This window comes from Anolis carolinensis, chromosome 4 (genome assembly GCF_035594765.1).
Source record: "Anolis carolinensis isolate JA03-04 chromosome 4, rAnoCar3.1.pri, whole genome shotgun sequence".
In the NCBI taxonomy this organism is placed as follows: Eukaryota; Metazoa; Chordata; class Lepidosauria; order Squamata; family Dactyloidae; genus Anolis; species Anolis carolinensis.
The window spans coordinates 246,507,475-246,534,860 of NC_085844.1; the positions used below are offsets into that span (position 1 = coordinate 246,507,475).

The window sequence follows — 27,386 nt, forward strand, 5'->3', positions numbered from 1 at the left end:
GGAGGAAACCAGACATAAGAATGTATCATCTTTATTGCCCTCTCTCTATATAAAATAAAGGTTGTACAAAACAAAAAAACACATTTTCAAAAACAAATGTGTTAGTTACTTCTGCTTTTGTAACACTTTTCTTGCCCATTTTACTCTGAGGTAGGTCAGCTTAGAAAAAAAGAGGAATATCTGTACCACTCAAAGCAGCACAGACACTCTCCTTCTTCTTCTTCTTTTTGCTTTGTTTTTTAAAAAATTGAAATTTCAACTGATGTGTGTGTCATGTTGTCGTTGACTCTGTGTCTTTTGTTCACTTGTTTACGTTAATAAATAGAGAACAGAATAGAGAGCAGTGGATTCAAATGGATTAAAATTGCAGGAAAAGTGATTCCGCCTAAACATTAGGAGGAACTTCCTGACCGCAAGAACTGTTCAACAGCGGAATATGTCACTGTCTTGGAGTGTGTTATTCTCCATCAATGGAGGATTTGATTGTGTTTTCCTGCACAGGAGTCAGACTAGTTCAACCTTGTGGTCTCTTCCAACAGTATGATTCTACGAAATAACAGCACGTTTATGTTGCAATCCTATATACATGCCGTTCTTGGGAGTAAGTGCCATTGAAGTAAATGGCACTTATTCCCAAATAGGTGTACATAGGATTGCATTGTTAATCTTACAAAAATAAACATTTCTTGTGTGGGTGCTGGAAAATTTTATGCTGGAAGATCTCTTGCAATATCTTCACCAGCTGGAGCTTTCCCCCGCTTTCCTTGAGCACGACGAGACGCGCATGGAGCTCGGCCTGGAGCTGTAGAGGACTCTTTCTCGCATTGTTAGCCAAACGGGAACTCCGAACGCCGAAATAACGGTTCAGGTTCCGTAGCCTTTTGGCTGATTTAATGCTGTATGGTACGAAGTCAATGAAGGCATCTTGGCACTCTTCACTCCCTGGAGAAAGACGAAGAGGGAAAACCATCAAAATCCAATGCAAATGTGATAAATGTGATGTGTAGATTGAACAAAATTGTACGAGGGTTGAATGAAAAGCAATGCCTCCACCTTCGTTACTTGGGTTTGGATGGGAATATTTTAATAAATCAAATTCGATGATTAACTATTAGGTTGAACTATCTGCCCATCCAACTACAGGTTTTTTCTGCCACTACTATTTTGCACTTTATTGAGAAACTACCTCTCCCGTTTGATATATTTTGTACTTTGGCCCAGATCCTTGTTTTACCCTCCTGCTTTTAATATCTTATGCTATATGTTGATTACTATGATGGTTTTATTGATATTGATGTTTTATCGTTGGTATAATTGTTTTATCATTTTATTGTTGTATGTTTTCAGGCTTGGTCCCCATGTAAGCCGCTCCGAGTCCCCATTGGGGAGATGGGGCGGGGTATAAAAATAAAGTAGTTATTATTATTATTATTATTATTATTATTATTATTATTAATATTATTAATGTAGAAATAATCCTTAGAATGTGCTCTTTAACTATCACTATTCACTTTTCCACATAGTCACCAGACAATTGGATACATTTCTGCCAACGACTGGATACATTTCTGCCAACAATGAACAAGTTTTCTGAAGCCGTCACGGAAGAAGTTGACACTCTGTTCCCGCAACCAACGTCTCACAGGACGCATCGTGCACAGATCTTCCGATAGGCAAGCAAAACAATAATGTGACCCACATGTTCTTGCTTGAAATTTCTCTCTAAGTGATACGACGATTGTCCTGAATCAATCTGTCAACCCTTTGCTTGTGAAACTCAGTGGTTGCTGTCACAGGACGTCCAACTCTTTGTTTGTCACTCAAGTCAGATGTTCCCACCTCAACATGTTTAAACTTACTCGCCCAACGACGCACAGGACTCATATCAACACAATCACCATAAACAGCTTGCATTCTCTGATTAATCTCCTTTGGGGTGACACCTTCTCCTGTCACGAATTCAATGACTGCACATTGCTTAAGTCGTGTCTGCTCAGGGTTCCATACTTAGCACTTTAACAGCACAACCGTTCAATGCTAAGTCTTCCCACCAAATGGAATTGTAGAGGAGAGTCTACTGAACAAGCCAGTACTTGTCGCAGACCAGGACTGCCATCTGCTGAGGAGTTACAAAGGTGGAGGCATTACTTTTCATTCAACCCTCGTATAATTGGTGTATGATTGGGGTTTAGCAAGGGGATATTAAGGCTTGCCAGGACTGAAGACACCATCCTAAGAAGATTGAGGCTTAAAATGGCATTATGGAAACACAAAAGAGGTGAAGAAAGCCTTAACTGCTGAACTGTGATTAAAAAGTTGCTGATGAGAACTGCTGACATTACTGACCTGTTGAAGTGTAGTTGAAAACAACATGTTTACATAGTCAGAGACAATTATGTCTCTCAATGCCATAGAGCCCAGAAAAATCACAGCAACCCAGTGATTCCGGCCATGAAAGCCTTCGACAACACATATTAATGCACCATTTCCCATTTTTACAGTGGTCCCGTGTTCCTAACCCCAATGAATGTGGAAAGCTGATTGTAATAGATAGATAGATAGATAGATAGATAGATAGATAGATAGATAGATAGATAGATAGATACAGATAGATAGATAGATAGATAGATAGATAGATAGATAGATAGAGACAGACAGACAGACAGACAGACAGACAGACGATATGCACTGTCCAGGATTTCATTGATGACCTGCCACAATTTCAAAACTCATTTCATGCTCATTTTAAATGAGTATGGATTATATGTGTCTCCTGGACTTGGATAAAAAAAATCCTTACCTAGCCAATCTTCTAATCCATCAGAGGTCCTATTGGGATTCTTCAGCTTACAAGCAGTGCACAATGTATCGTGGAACTGGTTGCCAGGAACGTTGACCTCCAGATCTTGCGCAGAACAGTTCTGGTGCGGTTGACACGGGTCCATGCTGGAGGTGGAGGAGAAGGTCCCTTGAGGACACTCCTGACATTTTGTGTCCTGGTAAGGGTTGCCTGCAAGGGATAACAAAGGACAGGAAGGGCATCAGCCTGCATCGAAAGCAGTGGGCTGCAGCAACCAAAAGCTTGCTATGAAATAATATGTTGGGCATTGAAGGTTCAACGCAAGTCCTTTTTCCTTCCTTCAGCAAGCAGAACTTCCCTTGACATTGCAATTACAAGTGAAGTACAGATGAAAACTACAGAACATTTTTTAAAAATACATTCCAGTGCCATGGTAGAGAAACTTTAACAAGAGTTGCCTATTGCGGCTTTCCTTGAAGGTTTTGAGAAAGTGTAGCTTTCATATGATTGCAGAAAAGTGTATCATCAGTGCCTAATAATAATAATAATAATAATAATAATAATAATAATAATAATAATAATAATACTGATCCTTGCAGCCCAGGAGCAAGCCATCAGAACAAATGCAATTAAGGCCAAGATCGAAAAATCAGCTGATGACCCAAAATGCAGACTGTGCAAGGAAACCGACGAAACCATTGATCATATCCTCAGCTGCTGTAAGAAAATCACACAGACAGACTACAAACAGAGGCACAACTATGTGGCCCAAATGATTCATTGGAACTTATGCCTCAAGTACCATCTCCCTGCAGTAAAGAACTGGTGGGATCACAAACCTGCAAAAGTATTGGAAAATGAGCACGTAAAGATACTGTGGGACTTCTGAATCCAGACTGACAAAGTTCTGGAACACAACACACCAGACATCACAGTTGTGGAAAAGAAAAAGGTTTGGATCATTGATGTTGCCATCCCAGGTGACAGTCGCATTGACGAAAAACAACAGGAAAAACTCAGCCGCTATCAGGACCTCAAGATTGAACTTCAGAGACTCTGGCAGAAATCAGTGGAGGTGGTCCCGGTGGTGATCGATACATTGGGTGCCATGCCAAAAGATCTCAGCCGGCATTTGGAAACAATAGACATTGACAAAATTACGATCTGCCAACTGCCAAAGGCCACCCTACTGGGATATTTTGGTGCTAAATTCGTAAATATAGCCATTATTACATAGCATTACCGCATATTGAACTACTTTTTCTGTCAAATTTGTTGTATAACATGATGTTTTGGTGCTTAATTTGTAAAGTCATAACCTATTTTGATGTTTAATAGGCTTCTCCTTAATTTCTCCTTATTATCCAACATATGCGCTTATCCAACGTTCTGCCGGCCCGTTTATATTGGATAAGTGAGACTCTACTGTATTAATTTTTGCTCCCAAAGATGTGCTAGGTCTTATTTTCAGGGGATGTCTTATTTTTCCATGAAGAAGAATTCACATTTATTGTTGAACAAAAAAAAATGAACATTTATTATATACTGTACAGTAGTTGTCATCACAAACCAGCATAACCAGACAAACTGTGAATCCTGTCAAGAATTTCTTGTTACTACCATTATTTCCATGTACAGCTGGTATGTATATTTACCCATCCTGCATGCTCTGGTGTTCTGTTTGGCGGGCATGCTTTCAACCAAAAGCTTTGCTAGGTCTTACTTTCGGGGGAGGCCTTATATTTAGCAATTCAGCAAAACTTCTACTAGGTCTTATTTTCTGGGGATGTCTTATTTTAGGGGAAACAGGGTGCCATGCCAAAAGGTCTCAGCCAGCATTTGGAAACAATAAACATTGACAAAATTATGATCTGTCAACTATAAAAGGCCACCTTACTGGGATCTGCGTGCATCATCCAAAAATACATCACACAGTCCTAAACACTTGGGAAGTGTTCAACTTGTGATTTTGTGATAAGAAATCCGGCACATATATCTTGTTTGCTGTGTCATACTATGTCTTTGTGTCAATAATAATAATACTTATAGCTTCCTCCAAAGAAAACTTTGAAGTTTTAGAAATTGGGTGAGAAATATCACCAACACATGGAATCATGAAACCCTATTTGGAAGTGACCATAAAAGCCACATGGGCCATGTAGTCCAACTCCCTGCTATGTAGGGAAAGCACAATCAAAGCACCCCTGACAGATGGCCATTCAGTCTCTGTTTAAATATCTCCAAAGAATAGACTTCACAATGCTATGAAGCAGTGCATTCCATTATTGAACAGCTCTTACTGTCAGGAGTTCTTCCTGATGTTTAGGTGGGATTTCTTTTACTGCAATTTGAATCCTGTTCTCCTTATCCTAGTCTCTGTAACAGTAGAAAGCAAGCTGCCCACCTATTCAATCATACTTCCTTTCAGATATGTAAACAAGGCTAACATGTCCTCACATAACCTTCACTAAGCTAAACATGTCTAGCTCCCTAAGTTGATAGGAATTGGCTTACATATCTCTGACCATTTTAGTCACCCTTCTTTGGACATGTTGTTGAACAGCTTCCAGGAAAACGTCTCGCCATTTTAAGCAACTTTGGATTTGTGGCAGAGCTGATGGGATTACAGATCAACAAGATCCCAGAGTGGAGCTGTTCCCCATTTCTTTGCTCATGGGTCTCCCACTTTGTCAAAGGACCTCACTGTTTCTTAAAAGGATGAAGCTACAGAGCAAGGCTTTCTGTGTAGAAATCCATTCTCTGCAAGAGCCTCACCAGAAATGACTGCCAAGTGCAACAGAACGCTTTGCTCAGATCTAAGCACTTCCTGGCCAACACTCAAAAGAATGTAAACACTCGGAAAAAGGAAATGTGGGATGCGAGAGGTTGAGCTATTCATGGCAGATTCACAGCCATCATTTCCAAACTTCCGGAACTTCCCCGGCCAAAAAGAAAAGCAAAAGTGATGGTGGCTGCGGTTACAATTGTGAAAGTGAATACACTCTTGGAAGCAATATGCAATTGCTGCCCATTTACCTCCTGACTCATGAGCGTAAGCCATGCACTTTGCAAGAACACTCTGTGCTAGATGAGGAGCAGGAACTGGTTTATTGTAATGCTGGCACCCAGCCCTGGAAAATCCCAATGATGTCCAAGAATCTACGGCATCCACTTCCTCCTCGTCCTGTCAAGCAAACGTGGCACAGAGCATTCCTTGGGCAAAAGGATACAACTTCTAGGAACTCCATATCTTTCCTTTTAAAGGAACACAGCATTGCAAGCCGCCCGGAGACACTCAATGACGAAGAATCTCAGTGATGAAAGAACTGATGCAAGGCTGATAAAAGATATCGTGGGAGAACTATAGAGTTTATCTTTGCCTGGAAAGGACCTGCAACCCATTCCTTGCTCAACTACAGACATTCCTGTCGTTCTGGGCAAGTGACTGTTTTAGAGCTGGGTTGTTCTGTGTTTTCTGGGCTGTATGGCCATGTTCCAGAAGCATTCTCTCCTGACATTTCACCCACATCTATGTCAGGCATCCTCAGAGGTTGTGAGGTTGTGAGATCCAGTTGGTCCCCAGTGCAGGTTTCTTTCTGGTGTCAAAATGAAGACGTGGCCTTGCTTTTCATTTGTTTTAATTCAACACCATAGTTTAACATATACTTTTAGGTTTTGGGTAGCACAGTGTGTTAAAGCGCTGAGCTGCTGAACTTGCGGACCAAAAGGTCCCAAGTTCAAATCCCGGGAGCAGAATGAGCACCCGCTGTTAGCTCCCAGCTCTTGCCAACCTAGCAGTTCGAAAACATGCCAATGTGAGTAGATCAATAGGTACCGCTCTGGTGAGAAGGTAACGGCGCTCCATGCAGTCATGCTGGCCACATGACCTTGAAGGTGTCTACAGACAACGCCGGCTCTTCGGCTTAGAAATGGAGATGAGCACCAACCCCCAGAGTCGGTCACGACTGGACTTAACGTCAGAGGAAAACCTTTACCTTACCTTTACCTATAATGTGAACTTTTTTTTTTGCTGTCTCTGCTTTAACTTTTGTAAGCGCCCTTGAGTCCAAAAATGCATCTACACTGCAGGGTTAATGCCATTTGACACCACTTTAACTGCCATGGTTGAATGTTATGGAATCGTGGGGTGTATAGTTTTGTGAGGCACCGGCATTCTTTGGCAGAGAAGGCTAAAGCATTAGTAAATCTGGAGCACTAATAAATGTCAAACTGCATTAATTCAGCAGTGTAGATACAACCCTGTACTGGGGAAATGTTGGGCTGAAAGTATTCATAAGAAACTATGCAGCATCACTTAAGCTGTTCAGCAGTGGAACTCTCTGCCCCAGAGTGTGATGGAGGCTCCTTCTTTGAAGGCTTTGAAACAGAGGCTGGATGGCCATCTGTCGGGGGTGCTTTGAATTGCGATTTTCCTTCTTCTTGGCAGGGGGTTGGACTGGATGGCCCACGAGGTCTCTTCCATCTTTATGATTCTATGATTAGACCAGACCACTGTATCTTGATGATAACACCCAGAAGATATGACTTGAAACATCAAGTCTTTCTGAGACTGTCGGTTCTTTATACTCATTCTTGGCTCACTAAATGAAACCAAAATGTGGATTATTTATATTAATTGGTTGCAATTAAAAAAAACCCCAACATTTAAATTTGTATTCTGTTTTCCTCACATTTCCATACATTATTGCGGCTGATCGGAATTAAAAGAGCATTTATGTTCGGGTCCCTGTTGGGAATTAGTGAGGGCCAGTAGGGAATTTCCTCAGCATTTTGTTGGAAGGGGAAATACTTCTCTGCTCAAGTTCTCAGAAAACCACAGGGAAGATAAAGGACTGGATTTGTGGTCTGCTTTCATAACCTTGGCCTCCCACACAGACAAATGAATTATTTTCTGCTTCTCAAGTCAGCAGATCTGTTATCAGCTACTCACTCTTCACTATTCCAAGTGCGGCTTGCTTTGGCATGTTAGGCAATTGCTTTTCTTTCAGAATCAAAGCCTGGATGACCATTGCAATCCTGGCAGCCTCCCAATGCAACATACACTTTGCAAAGTTTGGGCAAGATTTCAGGAGCGGAGGGAGAAAGGAAAGGACAAAAAGGTCCAGCCTTCATTTTCCCAACGCAGCCCACAGCTTTGCACCCCGTGCGTTTGCTAGTTCTGCTTGTGTCAAAATAATGAATGGTCTCCAATGCTTTGGCCAGATCTGCTAAAGCCTTTCATGGCCAAGATTTCCATTCATATTGCTATTGAACCAAAACAGCTACCTCAGCTGAAGGGACCATAAGCCAGAAAACAGAAAACTTTTGCATATATAGCTTTGCCTCTGCATATATCATATTAGCCTTTTATATAGACCATGTAAACATTTTGCATGAATCAAAGTAGTACTGCAACACAGGGCCTGTGTCCCTCCCTTCTTTTCTCCAAAATGTTCTGAGGAGAGAAGTAAACAAGTGAGGTCACAGATACCACTTGTGCCAAAATAGGTGTGGAAGGTGAGGAAGACCATCAGCAACTGGTCAATTTTAGATAAGCCAAGATATATATTCTTTGTTAACTGCGACACATTTTGCAGCTGCCATTTGCATGGTACAGACCTTTGTGTGTGTACGGCTGTTTTGCCTCATCATAGCTGTGGTAACAATAAATACTTTGCTTTTTGTACTCTCATGAGACTGGGTTTTCTGCCTGATTGCCTCCTGGGCTGAAACTTTTGGAGGTAATTGTCTCACATAAACAATGCAAACAGACATATTTTTGACAAGGCAATCTGCAAAGAGGAGATATGAGAGCCATGTTTACGTTTTTGAAAGTCCGTCACATTGAGGAGAGGGCAAGCTTGTTTTCTGATGTTCTGGAGACCAGGACACAATGGAGCAAAGCATTAACATTGCAGGGGGGCGGGGGGAAACAATTCCACCTAAACACTAGGAAGAACTTCCTGAGAATAAGAGCTGTTCAGTAGCAGAGTCTCTTTCTCTGGAGGTGGATGGCCATCTGTTGAGAGTGCTTTGATTGTGTGTATCTGCATGGCAGCGGATTGGACTGGATGGTCCTCTTTCGGCTCTAAGATTCTATAACTATAAAGCAAGCAAACCGGGACTGTTCCAAGGAGGGGAAGTCAAAGGAACTGTATCTCCAGCTATAATACAATACAATACATACCCATCTGAGCGACCTCACTTCCTGGCGGACAGCTGGAGTGCTTTATACAGAAGTCCTGCTCCGAGTGGTAGCCCGGCTTACACCGGCAGACCCGGTTCTGGGTGAAATTGCAAGGCTGGGCCTCCTCTTCCATGAAGTTACAGAAGACGTTGCAATACAGACAGCTGTTGAGGTAGTTCCAGTATTCTGTGTAGTGCAGGTCGGGGCATGGCTTGCACTCCGTCTTGCTCTCTTTGGTGCAGTGATGTGACACGTACGTCCCGGGCGGGCACTGCTGGCACTCGAGTGCCTCACGTGTGTCGGGATCCTTCCATGGGTAAGTGGGCTGGGAGAAGGACACGGGCAGACCCAGGAGAAGGAGGAAGCTGCTGCAAATCACTCCCTGGAACAGTAGGCAGGAATACACATAGGTAAGTGTCGAAACGTTAGTGAAAAAAATGAAGTCCCACTGAAGGAACCATAAGCCAGAAAATAGTAGACTTTTGCATATATAGCTTTGCCTCTGCATATATCATATTAGCTTTTATATAGACAATGTAAGCTCTCTGTATGAACCAAAGTAACAAAAGACCTGTGCCCCTCCCTTTCTCGTTGAGCTGGTGCCTTTCTCCAGAAAGTTCCAAGGACAGAAGCTAGTTCAGAGTAAACAAGTGAGATCATAGACACCACTTTGGGCCAAAGAGGTGTGGAGGTGAAGAAGACCCTCAGTAATTGGTCAAGTTTAGATAAGCCAAGATATATATTCTTTGTTTACTGCGCCACGCTTCACAGAGGCTATTTGCAAGTACAGACCTTTTGAGTGTGTACGCCTGTTTGCCTTCTTATAGCTATAAAGAAAATAAACTTTGTTTTTGCATACTCTCCCGGGACTGGATTTTTCTGTCTGAAAGCCAGGACCCTTGGAGATAAATTGTGCTACACCAAAGGCCTGGGTCAATGTATCTATGGACCAATGTGAAAATGATACCTTAAGTCTTACCAAAAAAGGAGCCTTCCATTTCTCGGAGTGGCGGAAAGTGGGTGCTTAGTCCATACCGGGAGAACCTAAAAAAAGCACCAAAATCCTCTACAGGGAGTCCCCGAATTACAAACAACCAACTTACAAACTACTCCTAGTTAAGAATGGGGATGAGACAATAGAAAGTGAGAGGAATTTCCCTAGAAAGGGAAATCCACTCCTAGAAGAGTTATTACCATGGGGAAAAGGGGTCTCCGCTGAAGCTTTATCTCCAATCCTTGTTTCCACAACAAGCCACATTTTCCAAAATCCAATTCTCACAGGGACAGAAAGTGAGGTGAAATCTTCTGAAGAGGGGCACAGACACCAAAGGAAACACCACAAAGGTGTTCATCCTTCCTTATGTTGTTCAGAGCTTTTGTAGATGTGTGTTTGTACGAGGGTGGGTCAAGAAGTAATGCCTCCATGGCTGTAACTTTTATTTCTTTCACAGCTACTAGACTATCTATATATATGATAGAGGTAACCTTACTCTACTGATATAGTCTTTTCTTTTTCAGATTGACTGATTAGAACCAGGAATCTGAAGCTAAAATAAAGAGTAGTCATTGAATTTCTGGCAAAAGAAGGGTGTGCACCTAAGGAAATCCATAATCGCTTGAAGAATGTTTATGGAGATGCTGTAATGGACATCAGAAATGTGCAGCGTTGGGTGAAGAAGTTTGAAAATGGAGAAATGGAAATTGCAGATAAACCAAGAAGCAGCTGGCCGACAACATCAGTCACAGATGCAAATCGAGAATGTGCTGATGATTTGATTTGAAGAGACAGACGCATTACAGTTCAGAATGTTGCTAATGCATTGAACGTTTCATATGGCTCTGCCCAAGGAATCATTGCTGATTTAGGATATGACAAAGTTTGTGCTAAGTGGGTTCTCACATAGATAGTGACTATGTTGAATGGTAGTTTTGTGTAGAGGATAGATAAGGCTATGATCTGTTCATGCATAACGTTTTTATGACACAGGAGGCAAAACTTTTTGACGTGTGTGTGTGTGTGTGTGTGTGTGTGTGTGTGTGTGTGTATATATATATACATCCATACATACATATATCTGGAGTTACACTTAAAAATGTACCTGTTCTGACTTACAAATTCAGCTGAAGAACAAACCTTTGTAACTTGGGGACTGCTTCTACTTTCCCTAACCTGATGTTATGTATTGTTTGGGTGGGGATATGATGGTGGCAACATTGATGTTTTCCCCACTTTGAGGAATGATGCTCAGCTTATCCTTGGATCAGGTCAAAATCCATATTCTAGACCCTCAAAACCTGCCCTTGACTTATACATGAGTATATATAGTTGTTCTTATTTGTTTATTTTCATTTAACATATCATAGTTAATTATTTCTCCTGAAGGATTACTGAAGCTGTAGCCTACAAAAGCAAGGTTCTCCCAGGCTTTGGGTTCCCTTAGTTAAAGTCACCATTTTCTATTGCCTCTTGATGGGCAAATAAGAGCGAGCACTGGACTGCAACTTTGAAGAACGGGGTTGAAATCTTCTCTCAGCCATGGAAACTCACCGAGTGATGTTGGGCAAGTCACACTCCCTCAGCCTCAGAGGAAAGCACAAGTGAAACCCCTCTGAACGGATATTGCCTTATGGTCACCATAAGTCAGAAGTGACTCAAAGGCACAGAATAACACCCTGATGGGCAAATACATCTGTTCTGTCACGCGCTGGGCCTGTAGCTATTGTCTTTGTATAGGACGTATATGCCCAGTGGGAAGCCAGGGCACCTAAAGAGAGGTTCTTGAGGATTTCCCTGAAAAGGATGGCCTTTTGAGTCTTTAATGAAATAACAAAGTCTTTATTGATGAACAAATAATAAATCTTCAAGGAGTCAAATAACACTTCAAGATTTCCTTAATAAACTGTTGGCTTTTCAATCTTGTCCCCAGGGGATGGGCAATTGGCTTTGGATAACTGTACTTTCTCTGTAAGAAGAAAATCCCCTTATCACCTCTCCCAGGCTGTCTATCAAATGGGCCTAGCTGATGTGGGACCTCTATCGATTCCAAATGCATCTGGGCATCGAGTAGACCTACCAACCAAGGCTTGCAGATGTTTCCGCTGGGGTTCTGTAGATCTGTGATGCTGTTCTCTCTCCGAAGTTTCTTTGGAAACTTTAGGGCTGTTTCCCTCAGGAGCTGTGAGGCTGAGAGGCTGTGAGCTCTCAGCCAGAGCTTTTGGGACTTTCCCCCTGGAATTTCTGTTTCTGTTTTCTCTGATGTTCTATATCCCCGGATATTATTGAGATATGAAGCTTTTCTACGGGACGAGCTGATCTACGTCCTATAGCTTAGCTTCCTTAAGGGCTCTCTCCCAGAGCCCTGAACAAGGAGCGGAACCAAACTTAATGATGATTGACATGCGGCCTGTCCTATGACTGCAAACATTAGCAGCAAGAAAATAAAGTTGGAGCTTCTGGTACAACCGTACCAGCACAACATCCCATATTTCTCTGATGTTTGGGTGATCTAATCTTTCTTGTGCTGATAGTTCATGATCAGGTCACAATAAGTCAGAAATGGCCTGAAGGCAGTGCACACAGCAACAGCAATTCTAGTTGAAATTGAGCAACAGAATGCCAGTTGCTGACAAATGCATATGTAACTTGGGACTAATAATTGGTGTCAGGTTTAAATCTGGGTAGGAACCAGACTATAATGCGTTGATACTCAGATCTATACAAGCCAGGAGTACTGAGCTGGAAAGAGAAAATAGGTAATGGTAGATTAAATTACCTTTTTTGCTCCAAATTTTCAAACTCTTCAAAGAGAACAACTTTGGGGAGATACTCTGCAAACTATGTGTGTTTTCTCTCAAGAGGAATCCCATTTCCAATGGCGTCTGGAAAGTCCCAAAAATATCATGCCAGTAGACCTCTCTGTTCCTTCTTTGAAGTAATAAATTTCCGCTTGCACAGCCAAAGTAATTAATCAATTAAAACAGCTATTCATTGGACTCCTATTCAAAGCCTTTCTTCTCCTGACAGCACAGGTCACTTATCAGCTCCTCTGTAAGTAAACCGAACAGCTGCCAACAGGTTCGCTTTCTGTTTTAACACTTATTCCTGGCCTTATGTGTTGCTTTGATTTGTTTGAGACTTGCAGCCACAGCAAAGCAAACTTATCATGGGGTTTCTGGGGCCGAGAAAACACAACTGAGTTTCCATAGCCAAGGAGGGAACTGAACCCTGTCCTCCAAAGTCATAATTCTGTGCTCAAACCACTGTACCGCATTGTTTGCAAGGAAATGCAAAGAACGCTGAGCATGATGGAGAAAGTATGAAGCAATTTCTCCAGAAAGCTAGAAATCTCTACTATGGGGAAACTTTCAATTCTCAGTTATTCGAGGGCAAAAGGGCACTCATCACAGGCAGCAGGGAAAGGTGAGCAGGACATTTGAACTTCTGAGCAGAAATAATAAAGGCTGGTGTTGCTATATATATATATATATATATATATATATATATATATATATATATATCAATAGGCTTGCCTTAGAGTTGCCGTAAGTCAGAAGTGACTTGAAGGCACAATACTACCGCCAGCACAACAACCATGCACTTCTACTTACACCGTTACACATTAGTTGTGATACGAAAATCCTTGTGTTGAGCAGCAGCAAATGAACCTAGACAGAAAACGTGCATCGAAATGTGCATGTGCAACTATGTGCATTTGTGTCTCAATGAATGCTGCACATCTGCACTGAAATCAATGTGGAATCATAGTACCATAGTATTACAGTACATAGCTAAGTTCCTGTGGGATCACTATCGTATGTCTTGAGAGATAGAAAACCCACTCTAGTTCAATGGTTCCCAACCTGTGTGTCCCCAGCTGTTTTGGCCTTCAACTCCCAGAAATCCTAACAGCTGGTAAACTGGATGAGATTTCTGGGAGTTGTAGGCCAAAACACCTGGGGACCCACAGTTGAGAACCACAGCCCTAGTTGATTACAATCCCCAGGCTGAGTAACTGGAGTAATTAAGGTCAACATGTTTTAGGCCACTCCCAAAGGGTATAACTGGGGAGAGTTTGTTATATATTTTTGGGCTTACAGGATGTTCGCCTCTGAACTTACTTGGTGTAAGCTCCTGGCTTACCGCCTATTTGAGGCTGGCAAGTTTTTTTTTCCATGTTCATCTCCATGAACAAGTTATGAAGATTGGAAGAAGACATATTTTCTGACGAAAAGCATTGCGTGAGCTAAGTGCAAGGACCATATGTGTTTTTTAATATTATAGAGGAACTGTGACTGTGTTGAAGTTGCTGTTTTTTCCATGAACTCTGCTGCACAAGAGTAAAGTTTGAGTTTTGCATTTTCTTCTACTCATGTTACTCTTTTTTGAATATACAAAGGACTAATCGTCTGCTGGTCTGCATGCATTGTCAAACCATAACACATTGTTGTGTAGTGTGAAAGCGTTAGGAATACATTTCTACTGGTTTCTTTGGAGTGGCTCCACAGATTGTGTACATTATACATCTTTCCCACATCCCACTCCTCAATGTCAGCCTTTCATGCTGTGGTCCCATTTCTGTGCACATTCAGAAGAAGACCTACAAGCCGCTCTAAACACCTTTGCAGAAGCATACGAGAAGCTCTTCCTCTCATTGAACATCAGGAAAACCAAAGTGTTTTTCCAGCAGTCATCAGATAATTCCTCTGCAAGGCCAGGAATACAGCTTAATGGTGTAACATTAGAAAATGTCGACCATTTCCTCTCCCTTGGCAGCCACCTCTCCACAAAAGTCAACATTGATGCTGAAATACAACACCGCCTGAGCTCTGTGAGTGCAGCATTTATCCGAATGAAGCAGAGAGTGTTTGAGGATTGGGACATACATAGGGATACCAAGGTGCTTGTTTATAAAGCTATTGTCCTGCTATATGCCTGTGAAACGTGGACTATCTACAGAAGTCATACTCAACTTCTAAAAAGAGTCAGTCAGTGTTGCCTCTGAAAAATCCTGCAAATCTCTTGGGAAGACAGGCGGAGAAAGGTCAGCGTGCTGGAAGAAGCAAAGACCACCTACACTGAAGTGATGCTCCTACACCATCAACTCTGCTGGACTGGCCACGTTGTCCGAATGCCCGATCACCATCTCCCAAAGCAATTATTATACTCCCAACTCAAGAACAGGAAACGTAATGTTGGTGGGCAGGAAAAGAGATTTAAAGATGGGCTTAAAGCCAACCTTAAAAACTATGGCATAGACACTGAAAATTGGGAAGCCCTGGCCCTTGAGCACTCTAATTAGAGGTCAGCTGTGACCAGCAGTGCTGTGGAATTCGAAGAGGCACAAATGGAGGGCGAAAGGAAGAAACATACCAAGAGGAAGGTGCATCAAGCTAACACTGACCGGGACCGCCTTCTATCTGGAAACCGATGTGGAATAACATGTGGGTCAAAAATAGGACTCCACAGTCACCTACATACCCACTGCCAAGAAACTACACTTGGAAGGCCATCATACTCACTCAACGAGGGATTGCCTAAGTCAGTGATGGCCAACCTATGACACATGTGTCAGCACTGACACACCTGGCCATTTTTGCTGACACGCTGCTGCATGCAGATTGATTGGATGACTATGTATTTTGTGGCCAAATTTGGTGTGATTTGGTCCAGTGGTTTTGTTGTTTACTCCATGGGAATTATGCACATTACATTTTTATATATATATATATATATATATATATATATATATATATATATATATATCTCATTCTATTATTATTCTATTAGTATTGCAGTATATTATCATATTATTACTAGTATATTATTATTATATTATTTATTATTCATGACTACATTGAAACTAGAATAGAGAGAAATCAGCGTGGAAAGTGCACAAGGTACCATAGATTGTTGTACATGGAAATAAGGGTAGTAAATAGTTTTTGATGTATTAAATACAGTTATATATTACAATTATATATTTTTGTTATTTAAACTATACATACAGTAGAGTCTCACTTATCCAACATAAACGGGCCGGCAGAATGTTGGATAAGCGAATATGTTGGATAATGAGGCATTAAGGAAAAGCCTATTAAATATCAAATTAGGGTATGATTTTACAAACGAAGCACCAAAACATCATGTTAGACAACAAATTTGGCAGAAAAAGTAGTTCAATACACTATAATGCTATGTAGTAATTATGAATTTAGCACCAAAAAAATCACGATATATTGAAAACATTGACTCCAAAAATGCGTTGGATAATCCAGAACGTTGGATAAGCGAGTGTTGGATAAGGGAGACTCTACTGTATTGCGAAATTATGTTTTTTTTTTCTCAAAGTGGCACACCACCCAAATCATGCTAGGTTTTTTTGGTGAATTTTGACACACCAAGAGCAAAAGGTTGCCCATCATTGGCCTAAGTAAAGGTTGGTCCACCTGTTAGAGGAGCAGCAAAAAGCCATCGCAAGCATGGTTACCTTGGAGGTCAGACTTCTCATGAAAGGCTTCAGTTTACAATACGTTTGCATAGTCTTGAAAATGTGAAGTCTCTTCTGATGATTCAGACTTCAGCTCTGAGGACTCCTGAAGGGTGGAAATCTTTCTCTTTCGTTTGTCTGCGAGTGGAGTTGGACCTTAAAAAAAGAAAGAGAAAGGAGATTAGAGGACCAGTTTGCCAATGGTGGTGTTTCCAACATAAGTCACACCTCTGAGGATGCCTGCCACAGATGTGGGTGAAATGTCAGCAGAGAAATCTTCTGGGACATGGCCATACAGCCTGGATTTATATTGTTTTGATTGATTTCGCTTGTCTTAACTTGTCAAATTGTTCAACATGCTTCAGTCTGTTGGAGTTATTTCTTACTATGATTATCAATTCATTTGAATTTGTGGCAACCCCATGAATCAGAGATTACTAATGATCACTGATGATTCATGCCACTTGGAAGCAGATCATGATTTGAAAGAATTTACTTAGTTTGAAATTGTCATGCCAGGAGAGGCAGCCATGGAGGAACTTGGTAAGACCCACAGGTGTAAAGATGTATCACTGAATACCTGATTCATGATTGTCCAAGATGCCAAATTTAAGGTGTGAAGGCATCTCACCAAAGTATAAGTCATCCGCTCTGTTAGGAAAGCCAAAAATATATGTAACTTTGGATAGCAAAGGGAAGGCATAACAACCCTGTGGTGTTTCCTTTGCTGTCTTTACCCGTTCAGAAGATTTCACCACACTTTCTGTCCCTGTGAGAATGGGAATTTGGAAAATGTGGCTTGCTGTGGAAACTAGGATTAGAGATAAAGCTTCAATGGAGACACCTTCCTCCCATGATAATAACTCTTCCAGAAGTGAATTTCCGTTCTTTCCAAGGGGAAGATTTCTCTCACTTCTGATGGAGCATGTAACATCAGTTGGTGTGTTAACTGAAAATGCAAAGCCTGAAGCTGATTGGTTGGGCTACACTTGGGGAGCTAACTGAGCCTGGGAGTTTTGGCAACAGTTACATATAGTATTCTGTGCAAGAGCTTACCAGGAGAGGTTTGCTCCTGGGCTGCTGGAAGAAAACCTTTTCTTTACTGGTCATCTGCTTGGCATATCTTTTATCTGGCAAGACAGTGCGTGGACTGGTCAAATGTGAACTACGCGCGATTTTCATTCTGCCACAACATCCTGTTGTCTCAGCTTCATTCCTAACTATGAATCGTTTGTAAGTTGGATGTTTATAACTTGGGAGCTGCCTGAACACTCATGCTGTTGGAAATAGCAACCTTCTGCAAGCCTCCTATACTAATTATTCATTATGTATATCATTTAGATTGCTTACTGTATTGTATATGTGTATATTGGTATATTGCACTTGCGGACCAAAAGGTCCCAGGTTCAAATCCCGGGAGCGGAATGAGCGCCCGCTGTTAGCTCCAGCTTCTGCCAACCTAGCAGTTCGAAAAAAATGCAAATGTGGGTAGATCAATAGGTACCGCTTCGGCGGGAAGGTAACGGCACTCCATGCAGTCATGCCGGCCACGTGACCTTGGAGGTGTCTATGGACAACGCTGGCTCTTTGGCTTAGAAATGGAGATGAGCACCAACCCCCGGAGTTGGACACGACTGGACTTAATGTCAGGGGAAACCTTTACCTTTACCTTTTATATTGGTATGCAGTTTTACCTTAAGTCTACATTGTGGGTGGGACTGCAGACCATGTGACCCAGATCTGGGACTATTCAGACTCTATGGGACTATTCAGGCCTGAGACTCCATTTCAGAGGACAGATGCTATTAGACTCCCAGACAACATGACAACGCCATTAAACTCTCAGACTGTACAGACTCCATTAGATTCCAAGAGATGCTTTAGACCAGCGTTTCTCAACCTGGAAGTCGGGACCCCTGGAAGGGGGGAGGAGGTCACGAGGGGTGTCAGAGGGGTCGCCAAAGACCATCAGAAAACAATGCTGAAGATCCCTCCGCCTGTTTGGTCCAATTCTATCATTGGTGGGGTTCAAGGGGCTCTTTGACTGTAGGTGAACTATAAATCATAGCAACTACAACTCCCAAAGGTCAAGGTCTATTTTCTCCACACTCCACCAATATTCACATTTGGGCATAGTGAGTATTTGTGCCAAGTTTGGGCCAGATCCATCATTATTTGAGTCCACAGTGCTCTCTGGATGTAGGTGAACTACAACTTCAAAACTCAAGGTCAATGCCCACCAAACCCTTCCAGTATATTCTGTTGGTCCTGGGAGTTCTGTGTGCCAAGATTGGTTCAATTGCATCGTTGGTGGAGTTCACAGAGCTCTTTGATTGTAATTTAACTATAAATCCCAGCAACTACAACTCCCAAATGACAAAATCACCCCCCCCCCCAACCCTACCAATATTCAAAATTGGGTGTATTGAGTATTTGTGCCAAATTTGGTCCAATGAATGAAAATACATTCTGCATATCAGATATTTACATTACAATTCATAACAGTAGCAAAATTACAGTTATGAAGTGACAGCAGAAATAATTTTACGGTTGGGGGTCACCACGACATGAGGAACTATATTAAGGGGTTGCGGCGTTAGAAAGGTTGAGATCCACTGCTTTAGACTTTGGACTATTGATTCTAAGAGAAGATGATAATAATAAGTAACACAGATGTCTATTCTGAACAATGTTCCAAAATATATAGAGAACAATAATGGTTCAATATGTATGATATACACAATATACAGTAGAGTCTCGCTTATCCAACATAAACGGGCCGGCAGAACGTTGGCTAAGCAAATATGTTGGATAATAAGGAGAGATTAAGGAAAAGCCTATTAAACATCAAATTACATTATGATTTTACAAATTAAGCACCAAAACATTATGCTATACAACAAATTTGACAGAAAAGGGAGTTCAATGCCCAGTTATGCTATGTAGTAATTACTGTATTTATGAATTTAGCACCAAAATATCACAATGTATTGAAAACTTTGACTACAAAAATGCGTTGGATAATCCAGAACATTGGATAAGCGAGCGTTGGATAAGTGAGACTCTACTGTATATATATACTAGCTGTGCCTGGCCACGCGTTGCTGTGGCAAAGTGGTGGTGGTATTGGTTAAAAATTGTTGTGTAATTTTTATTTGACGTTATTTGTATTTTTTAATTAATTTTATTGTAAGTTATATTTTTATTTATTATATTTTATTATTTTCTTGTATTATTTTTAATTATTTTCTGTTATTATAGTATTTTATTGAATCAATTTTTAGTGTTTTTTATTATTTTTTATTGGGTTGCTAGGAGACCAAGTTGGAGGAGCTTAGCCTTCTAACTGGCAGCAATTGGATAAAAGCAATTATTCCTCTCTCTCAAATTAGGACTTTATTTTTCTTTGCTTTTTGTTGTATCAACCTAGAGGCGTGGATGATGGGTTGTGTTGTCAAATTTTGAGGTTGGGGGGCCTGTAGTTTTGTTGTTTTGTGGGTCACCGTGATGCCATCACTCTTTTATATATATAGATTAGAGCACCATATACATTTCACTTTAACTAGAGGACCTGGTATTGGTCTAGTTAACGTGAAATGTATATCGTGCTCTAGTATACATATTGTGTATATCATATGTATTGAACCATTATTGTTCTCTATATATTTTGGTACATTCTAAGAGAAGATGCCCTGTGTTATCTGCTCAGAGAAACTACTGTATATACTCGAGTATAAGCCTAGTTTTTCAGCCCTTTTTTTAAGACTGAAAAAGCCCCCCTCATCTTATACTCGGGTGAGGATCCTGGTTGGCTTATATTTGGGTCAGCTTATACTCAAGAATATATGGTACATTTATTATTTTTCTCTATTATTATTGGTATTATTACATGTATTATTTTTCTCTATTATTGTTGCTACTATTACATTTATTTTACTCTATTTTATTATTATTAATACATTTATTATTTCACTCTGACATTATTATTATTATTATTATTATTATTACATTTATTATTTTACTCTATTATTACATGTATTATTTTCCTGTATTTATTATTATTATTATTATTATTATTATTATTATTATTACATGTATTATTTTGCTCTATTATTATTAAAAGGATACATAAGCACATTTACATTGAAGAAGATGAGAATAATGATTTAATCAGAGTTGGACAATCTTATCTTAAATTAGAGCTTTATGTAAATATTCAAAAACATTTAACCTACTGATGCCTCAATTAATGTAATTTTATTGGTATCTGTTTTTATTTCTGAAATTTACCACTCTTGGCTTATACTTGAGTCAATGTTTTCCCAGTTTTTTTGTGGTAAAATTAGGTGCCTCAGCTTATATTTGGGTTGGCTTATACTCAAGTATATACAGTACTTCAAATCTACTTGTAACTGGATTGATAGGTAATGTACCTGTTTCCTGAACACATGAAGTTTGTAAATAAACCAACTATGGAGTATAGAAAGTAGAAACTTTCTATACTGCATATTGTTCCCCCACTTTTTATGTATATTGATCTTTTTCTCTTTAATAAAAATTATATGAAAAATAAATAAATAAACCAACTATGTTAATTTAACGAAGACTATTTTATTTTGTCTCTTGAGAGCACGATTTAAACCAAGATGTTTTAAGGGAGAGTAGTTGTTTTTTGGGCCGGGCTGTGGCGCAGCTGGCTAGTAACCAGCTGCAATAAATCACTACTGACCGAGAGGTCATGAGTTCGAACCCCGGGTCGGGTTAAGCCCCCGACCATTAAATAGCCCGGCTTGCTGTTGACCTATGCTGCCCCGAAAGACAGTTGCACCTGTCAATTAGGGAAATTTAGGTACGCTTTATGCGGGAGGCTAATTTAACTAATTTACAACATCATAAAACTGCCAGCAAAACACGAGGAAAAGAATGAGGAAGTACAGCTACTAGTGGACAGTGAAGTAACAGCTCCCCCTGTGGCCGGAATCGTGAAGCTGGAAAAAAATGTTAAATGCCTCTGTGTCTGTCTATATATGTTGTTTGTCTGTTGGCATTGAATGAATGTTTGCCATATATGTGTTCATTGTAATCCGCCCAGAGTCCCCTTCGGGGTGAGAAGGGCGGAATATAAATACTGTAAATAAATAAAAAAAGAAATAAACAACACTTCTGAAACTCTGCTGTATTTCTTTGCACTGGCACATCTCTGTTCCTAACAGATCAGAGACAATAGGTTCAGTCTAATAACTGTAGCCACATTTGCCTTGCATGAATATTAGTGGATATTTACCACTAAAGAGAAGATTCACTCAAACGAGGTTTTAGCTCTTCTTGGGAAGTCATGCCTTTCCCAAAATGTTATGTTTCCAAAAGGTTATGAATGTCTTTCCCCCAAAAGGTTATGACTCTAACAGGTCATGCTTTCCCCAAAATGCGCTTTCACTATTGGCACAAGGATGCTTCAAGGTGACTCACGCACTCAGAGCTGGCATCATTTTGCTGGCAAACCACCCGTGTGACTTTTATACGTACAGGTTTGCCCTGGGGAAAAAGGTGGGACCCAGCCATGGTTTCAGCCTCCTTTTGTGCTTGCGGAGTGACACATTCGCCGCTACCTATCACTCCTTAGCTAACAGCAAAAAGTATGACTGTACCATATGTTTCCAGTAAAGCAGAAATGCAAATCATAAATAATCATCAGGACAATAAATATTCCAAAAGCACATAATTATTCAAGAGGTCTGTTCTTTGTGTCTTCTTTCAAACACATTCTGTTCTTGTAACTGGCACCTTCCCATTTTTCCCTTCCAGGAAACATGTTCAGGGGGAAGAATTTTTTTTAAAAAAAAACAACCCTTCTAAAAGCCAACAAAATACAGAAAAAAATAATCTTCCTAAATTTAAAGATACCAATTTTTGCTGCAATGGAGGAAATGTTACCGTGTTTCCCCAAAAATAAGACAGTGTCTTATATTAATTTTTGCTCCCAAAGATGCGCTAGGTCTTATTTTCAGGGGATGTCTTATTTTTCCATGAAGAAGAATTCACATTATTGTTGAACGAAAAATTGAACATTTATTATATACTGTACAGTAGTTGTCATCACAAACCAGCATAACCAGACAAACTGAATCCTATCAAGGATTTCTTGTTACTTCCATTATTTCCATGTACAACACTCTATGGTACGTACATTTACTGATCCTGCATGCTCTGATATTCTGTTTGGTGGGCATGCTTCCAAACAAAAACTTTGCTAGGTCTTACTTTAGAGGGAGGCCTTATATTTAGCAATTCAGCAAAACCTCTACTATGTCTTATTTTCAGGGGATGTCTTATTTTAGGGGAAACAGGGTAACAAGAGAGACCAATGGACTAGGACTTAACTTTTTGAGGTTTCTACCTCCAATGGAGCACCCAAACAGCCAGGAAGGAGAATGGCCACTGCTTAGCATGGAGATCCACCCAGACCATCTTAGCAAAAATGACATTTGAGACGAATTGGTGGCCTCTAATTCTAACATCATCAGGTTTCTTTTACTGTACAGGCAGACTTCAAGTTACGAACAAGGGAGGTTCTGTAGGTTTGTTCTTAAGTTGAATTTGTATTTAAGTCAGTACAGGTACCCTTTTCAAGTGTAACTATATATATATATATATGTATGTATGTACCTGTGTGTGTGTGTAAACACACACACACACACACACACACACTGTGTTTCCCCGAAAATAAGACAGTGTCTTATATTAATTTTTGCTCCCGAAGATGTGCTAGGTCTTATTTTCAGGGGATGTCTTATTTTTCCATGAAAAAGAATTCACATTCATTGTTGAACAAAGAAAAAAGAACATTTATTATATACTGTACAGTAGTTGTCATCACAAACCAGCATAAGCAGACAAACTGAATCCTATCAAGAATTTCTTGTTACAACCATTATTTCCATGTACAACAATCTATGGTACATACATTTACCAATCCTGCATGCTCTGGTGTTCTGTTTGGCAGGTATGCTAGATCTTACTTTCAGGGGAGGCCTTATATTTAGCAGTTCAGCAAAACCTCTACTAGGTCTTATTTTCAGCGGATGTCTTATTTTTGGGGAAACAGGGTATATATATATATATATATATATATATATATATAGGTACAAGTACAGTAAAGGTAAAGGTTTCCCCTTGACATTAAGTCTAGTTGTGTCTGACTCATCTCCATTTCTAAGCCAAAGAGCCAGCGTTGGCCATAGATGCCTCCAAGTTCATGTGGCCGGCATGACTTCATGGAGTGCCGTTACCTTCCGCCGGATGGTACCTATTGATCTACTCACACTTGCATGTTTTCGAACTGCTAGGTTGGCAGAAGCTGGGGCTAACAGCAGGAGCTCACCTTGTTCCCTGGATTCAAACCACCAACCTTTCGATCAGCAAGTTGAGCCGCTCACTGCACCACCGGGGGCTTATATATATTGTTATTTAGACTTTATTTTTCTAGGTTTCTTTGATTGAAAGACATAGATTGGATGACTATGTCTTTTGTGTCCAAATTTGGTGTGACTTGGTCTAGTGGTTTTGTTTTTTACTCCATGGGAAAAACACATGTTATACTACATCCCAGTCCCATATAATGCAGTTGATGGGTCTGCCAAGGATTAAAATGACTGGCGTCCCATCCTGTATCCATTTTGGCAATCCATGGGGACCATGATTTGAATCCCCACTTGGTCATAGAAACCTATGGAGTGACTTTGGGTGAGTCACACTCTCTCAGCCTTGGGGAAAAAACCCTGATTAGATTTGCCTTAGGGTTGCTGTAAGAATGGAAACAATGTGAAGACACACAGCAACTGGGAGGAAACCATTTAAACAAATCAGTGAGCGGCAAAGGATATGCCAGTAAAATAACACAGAATGAGACCTTCTCCCAGGACCCTTCCACACAGCCATGAAACCCGGAATATCAAGGTAGATAATCCACAATATCTGCTTTGAACTGGATTATCTGAGTCAGGCTAGTGAATAGGGCAGCGCAATAACAGATCTTGAAAATATGGAATTGACTATGGAAAGGCCTGGATTATGACTATGGTTGGCGTGATTTTAATTGTAATGTTTTTAAATGTTTAATAATGTATGTTTTTAAATGTAATTTAATTTTGACGTCTATTATATATTTTAAGGCATTGAATAATTGCCTCCATGTAAGCTGCCTTGAGTTTCCTTTGGGGTTAGAGAAAGGCGGGGTAGAAATACAGCAAATAAATGAATAAATCAGTTCAATGTAGATTTTATACAGCTGTGTGGAAGGGGATAAATTTTCAGGATGAAGATGAACTGCATTGTATGACTCCCCACTGCCATATAGTGGTGTAGATCCAGCCTCAGTCATTTATATGTACAATTTTAGAGTATTTTGGATCAGGGATGCTTCATTTGCAGTTTAATTCCATTCTAACACGAGTTTTTAGCATGTTTTTAACTGTCTTTTTACAAAATCCCAACTTTTTCAGGTGAAAGCAAAATATAAATATATAAATAATATTAATAATATTATATATTTTATATAAATATATAAAATATATAATAATATAAAATATATAATTATATATTACATGTAATATTATTAATAATATTACAATATATAGATATAGTACAATATGGTAATTTATTGCCAGTATTGTGCTATGCTAATATAATATTGTATGTGCATTTAATTTGTAAGCCGCTCTGAGTCCCCTTCGGGGTGAGAAGGTCGGGATATAAATGTATTAAATAAATTTGTAAATAAATAAATAAGATTAATTGTAGCTTTTTTCTTGTTACTGACCCTATGTTGAAAGTTGCCTCTATATATACCCACAATTTGAAAGAGGCATAGAAATATACATTTAGGACCCTTCCACACAGCCATCTAACCCAAAAAATCCCACAATATCTGCTCTGAACTGGGTTATTTGAGTCCACACCGTTACATATTCCAGTTCAAAGCAGAAAATGTGGGATTTTGTTCAGCTGCGTGGAAGAGGACTCATATACCGCTGAAACAAAAGGAAGAAATGTTTCATCACTATAATTCCTATTATGAAATTCCATATTAATAAAACTTTCAAAAATAGCTCTGAACTTGCAAAACAATCCCAGAAAGAAAGCCACGCCCCTTTCCCCGGGGATAGCCTATCAGAAGCCTCAGCGCGCCTAAACCACGCCCCCTTCCCTTCCTTACCTTGGAGCAGCTTCAGTTTGGATTTCTTCTCTCTGCTCTCCTTCTTCCTTTCGTCTTGGACTGTTTAGCATTTATATTTAGCTTAGCTCCACCTCTGTCTTCGTCACTTCGTCGGGGTTTTTCCCCCCACAAGGGGGGGCCTTTCCCGCCCCCTCGCCTTTGGGTGCGTCTACACAGTGGAGTTAACCCGGTTTGATACCGCTTTACCTATGTTGGCCCAATGCTGTAGAATCCTAGAAGCCGTTGAGGCTCTTTAGAAGACGAGAACTGTTATAATAACGAGGAGAGGCGGGTAAGAAATAACATTATTATATTGTAAATAAAATACATTATTATTACTTTGTACACAATATATTTAGTAATTTGGGGGCATGGAACTCTATTAGTGTTCATTGGACCATCAGAAAGGGAAGGCATCACTCTCTAAGCCATTAATTAATATGGGGAAATTTTTTGGAATATTTGGGATATTTTGTACAATCCCTAACTGAGGCTGTTCAAGTGGGATCTGTGGAACGCCTTGCTGCAGCATGCTGTGTCAAATGAATCAGGGGTTTCCGTGCTCGCCATCAATTATAATTATCCAAACCTATAGTGAATATCCTCAAATATTTGATTCTGCTAAAAGACAGAATCCTTATGACATTTCTTGTTTATTTTTCATGTTTATATTTTATTTTTTTCATGTTTATTTTTCTCTTATCGACATTGATAATTTATTTCTACTTAGTTTTAATACAAAGATTTATTCTGTTGCTTTTGTTGGGAGTTTTTTTTAAATTGTGCATATAATTGCTAATTATATTGCTGTGAGTTTTCCAGGCTGTCTGGCCACGCTCCAGAAGCATTCTCTCCTGACATTTTTCCCACATCTATGACAGGCACACTCCAGAGTTTGTGAGGTCTGTTGGAAACTAGGTAAGTGGGATTTATGTAGTTGTGGAATAATGTCCAGGGTGGGAGAAAGAACTCTTGACTGTTGCAGGCAAGTGTGAATGTTGCCATTGGCCACCTTGATGAGCATAGAATAGCCTTGCAGCTTCACAGTCTGGCTGCTTCCTGCCTGGGTGAATCCTTTGTTGGGAGCTATTAGCTGGGCCCTGATTGTTTCCTGTCTGAAATTCCCGTTTTCAGAGTGATGTTTTTTAAAATTTATTTTTCTGTATTTTTAGCTTTTATATTTTTTAAAAAATTTACATAGTAAAAGTAACTATTCAAAAGGGGCTGCGGCGGCGCAGCGGGATAAACTGCTAAGCTGCAGAACTTGCTGAACAGAAGGTCGATAGTTTGAATTTGCAGCATGGGGTGAGCTCCCACTGTTAGCTCCAGCTTCTGCCAACATAGCTGTTCAAAAACATTCAAATGTGAGTAGATCAATAGGTACTGCTTTGGCAGGAAGTTAACGGTGCTCCAATCAGTCATGCTGGCTATGTGACCTAGGTGGTGTCTATGGACAATGCTGGCTCTTCGGCTTAGAAATGGAGACGAACATCAACCCCCAGAGTCGGACACAACTGGGCTTAATGTCAGGGGAAAACCTTTATTTTTAACTATGTATCTGTTAGTTTTTAGATTTTATTATCTTGTGTCATGTCATTGTTGGCCACCTTGATCCCCTATGGGGAGAGAGATAGGATAAAAATTAAGTAAACACTATTGCTACTGCTGCTACTACTAGTAATAATGATTTCAGACAAT

The 27,386-nt window shown here is 40.2% G+C and overlaps 2 protein-coding genes across 3 annotated transcripts in view; one reads left to right on the top strand and one right to left on the bottom strand.

Annotated features, from left to right (window-relative positions):
* Positions 1-14,348, top strand: part of arfrp1 (ADP ribosylation factor related protein 1) — a 53,389-nt gene extending 39,041 nt beyond the window's left edge. The window contains exon 8 of the mRNA XM_008119607.3: positions 10,506-14,348. Coding sequence (XP_008117814.1) covers positions 10,506-10,518 — 13 coding nt within the window. The 3' untranslated portion in view covers positions 10,519-14,348. The remainder of the gene's footprint in view (positions 1-10,505) is intronic.
* On the bottom strand, positions 16-26,399 carry tnfrsf6b (TNF receptor superfamily member 6b). 2 transcript variants are annotated; one of them, XM_008119608.3, is made up of 5 exons: positions 25,689-26,399; positions 16,475-16,630; positions 8,988-9,369; positions 2,801-3,010; positions 16-942 (listed from the first exon to the last, which is right to left on the bottom strand). In XM_008119608.3, exons 2-5 carry the CDS (start codon positions 16,523-16,525, stop codon positions 668-670), a joined length of 918 nt encoding a protein of 305 aa, XP_008117815.2. In that variant the 5' UTR covers positions 16,526-16,630; positions 25,689-26,399; the 3' UTR covers positions 16-667. The 2 variants fall into 2 exon arrangements, with proteins under 2 accessions (XP_008117815.2, XP_016852493.2); XM_016997004.2 differs by lacking the exons at positions 16,475-16,630; positions 25,689-26,399 and having other exon boundaries at positions 8,988-9,854.
* Positions 26,400-27,386: the final 987 nt, after the last annotated feature.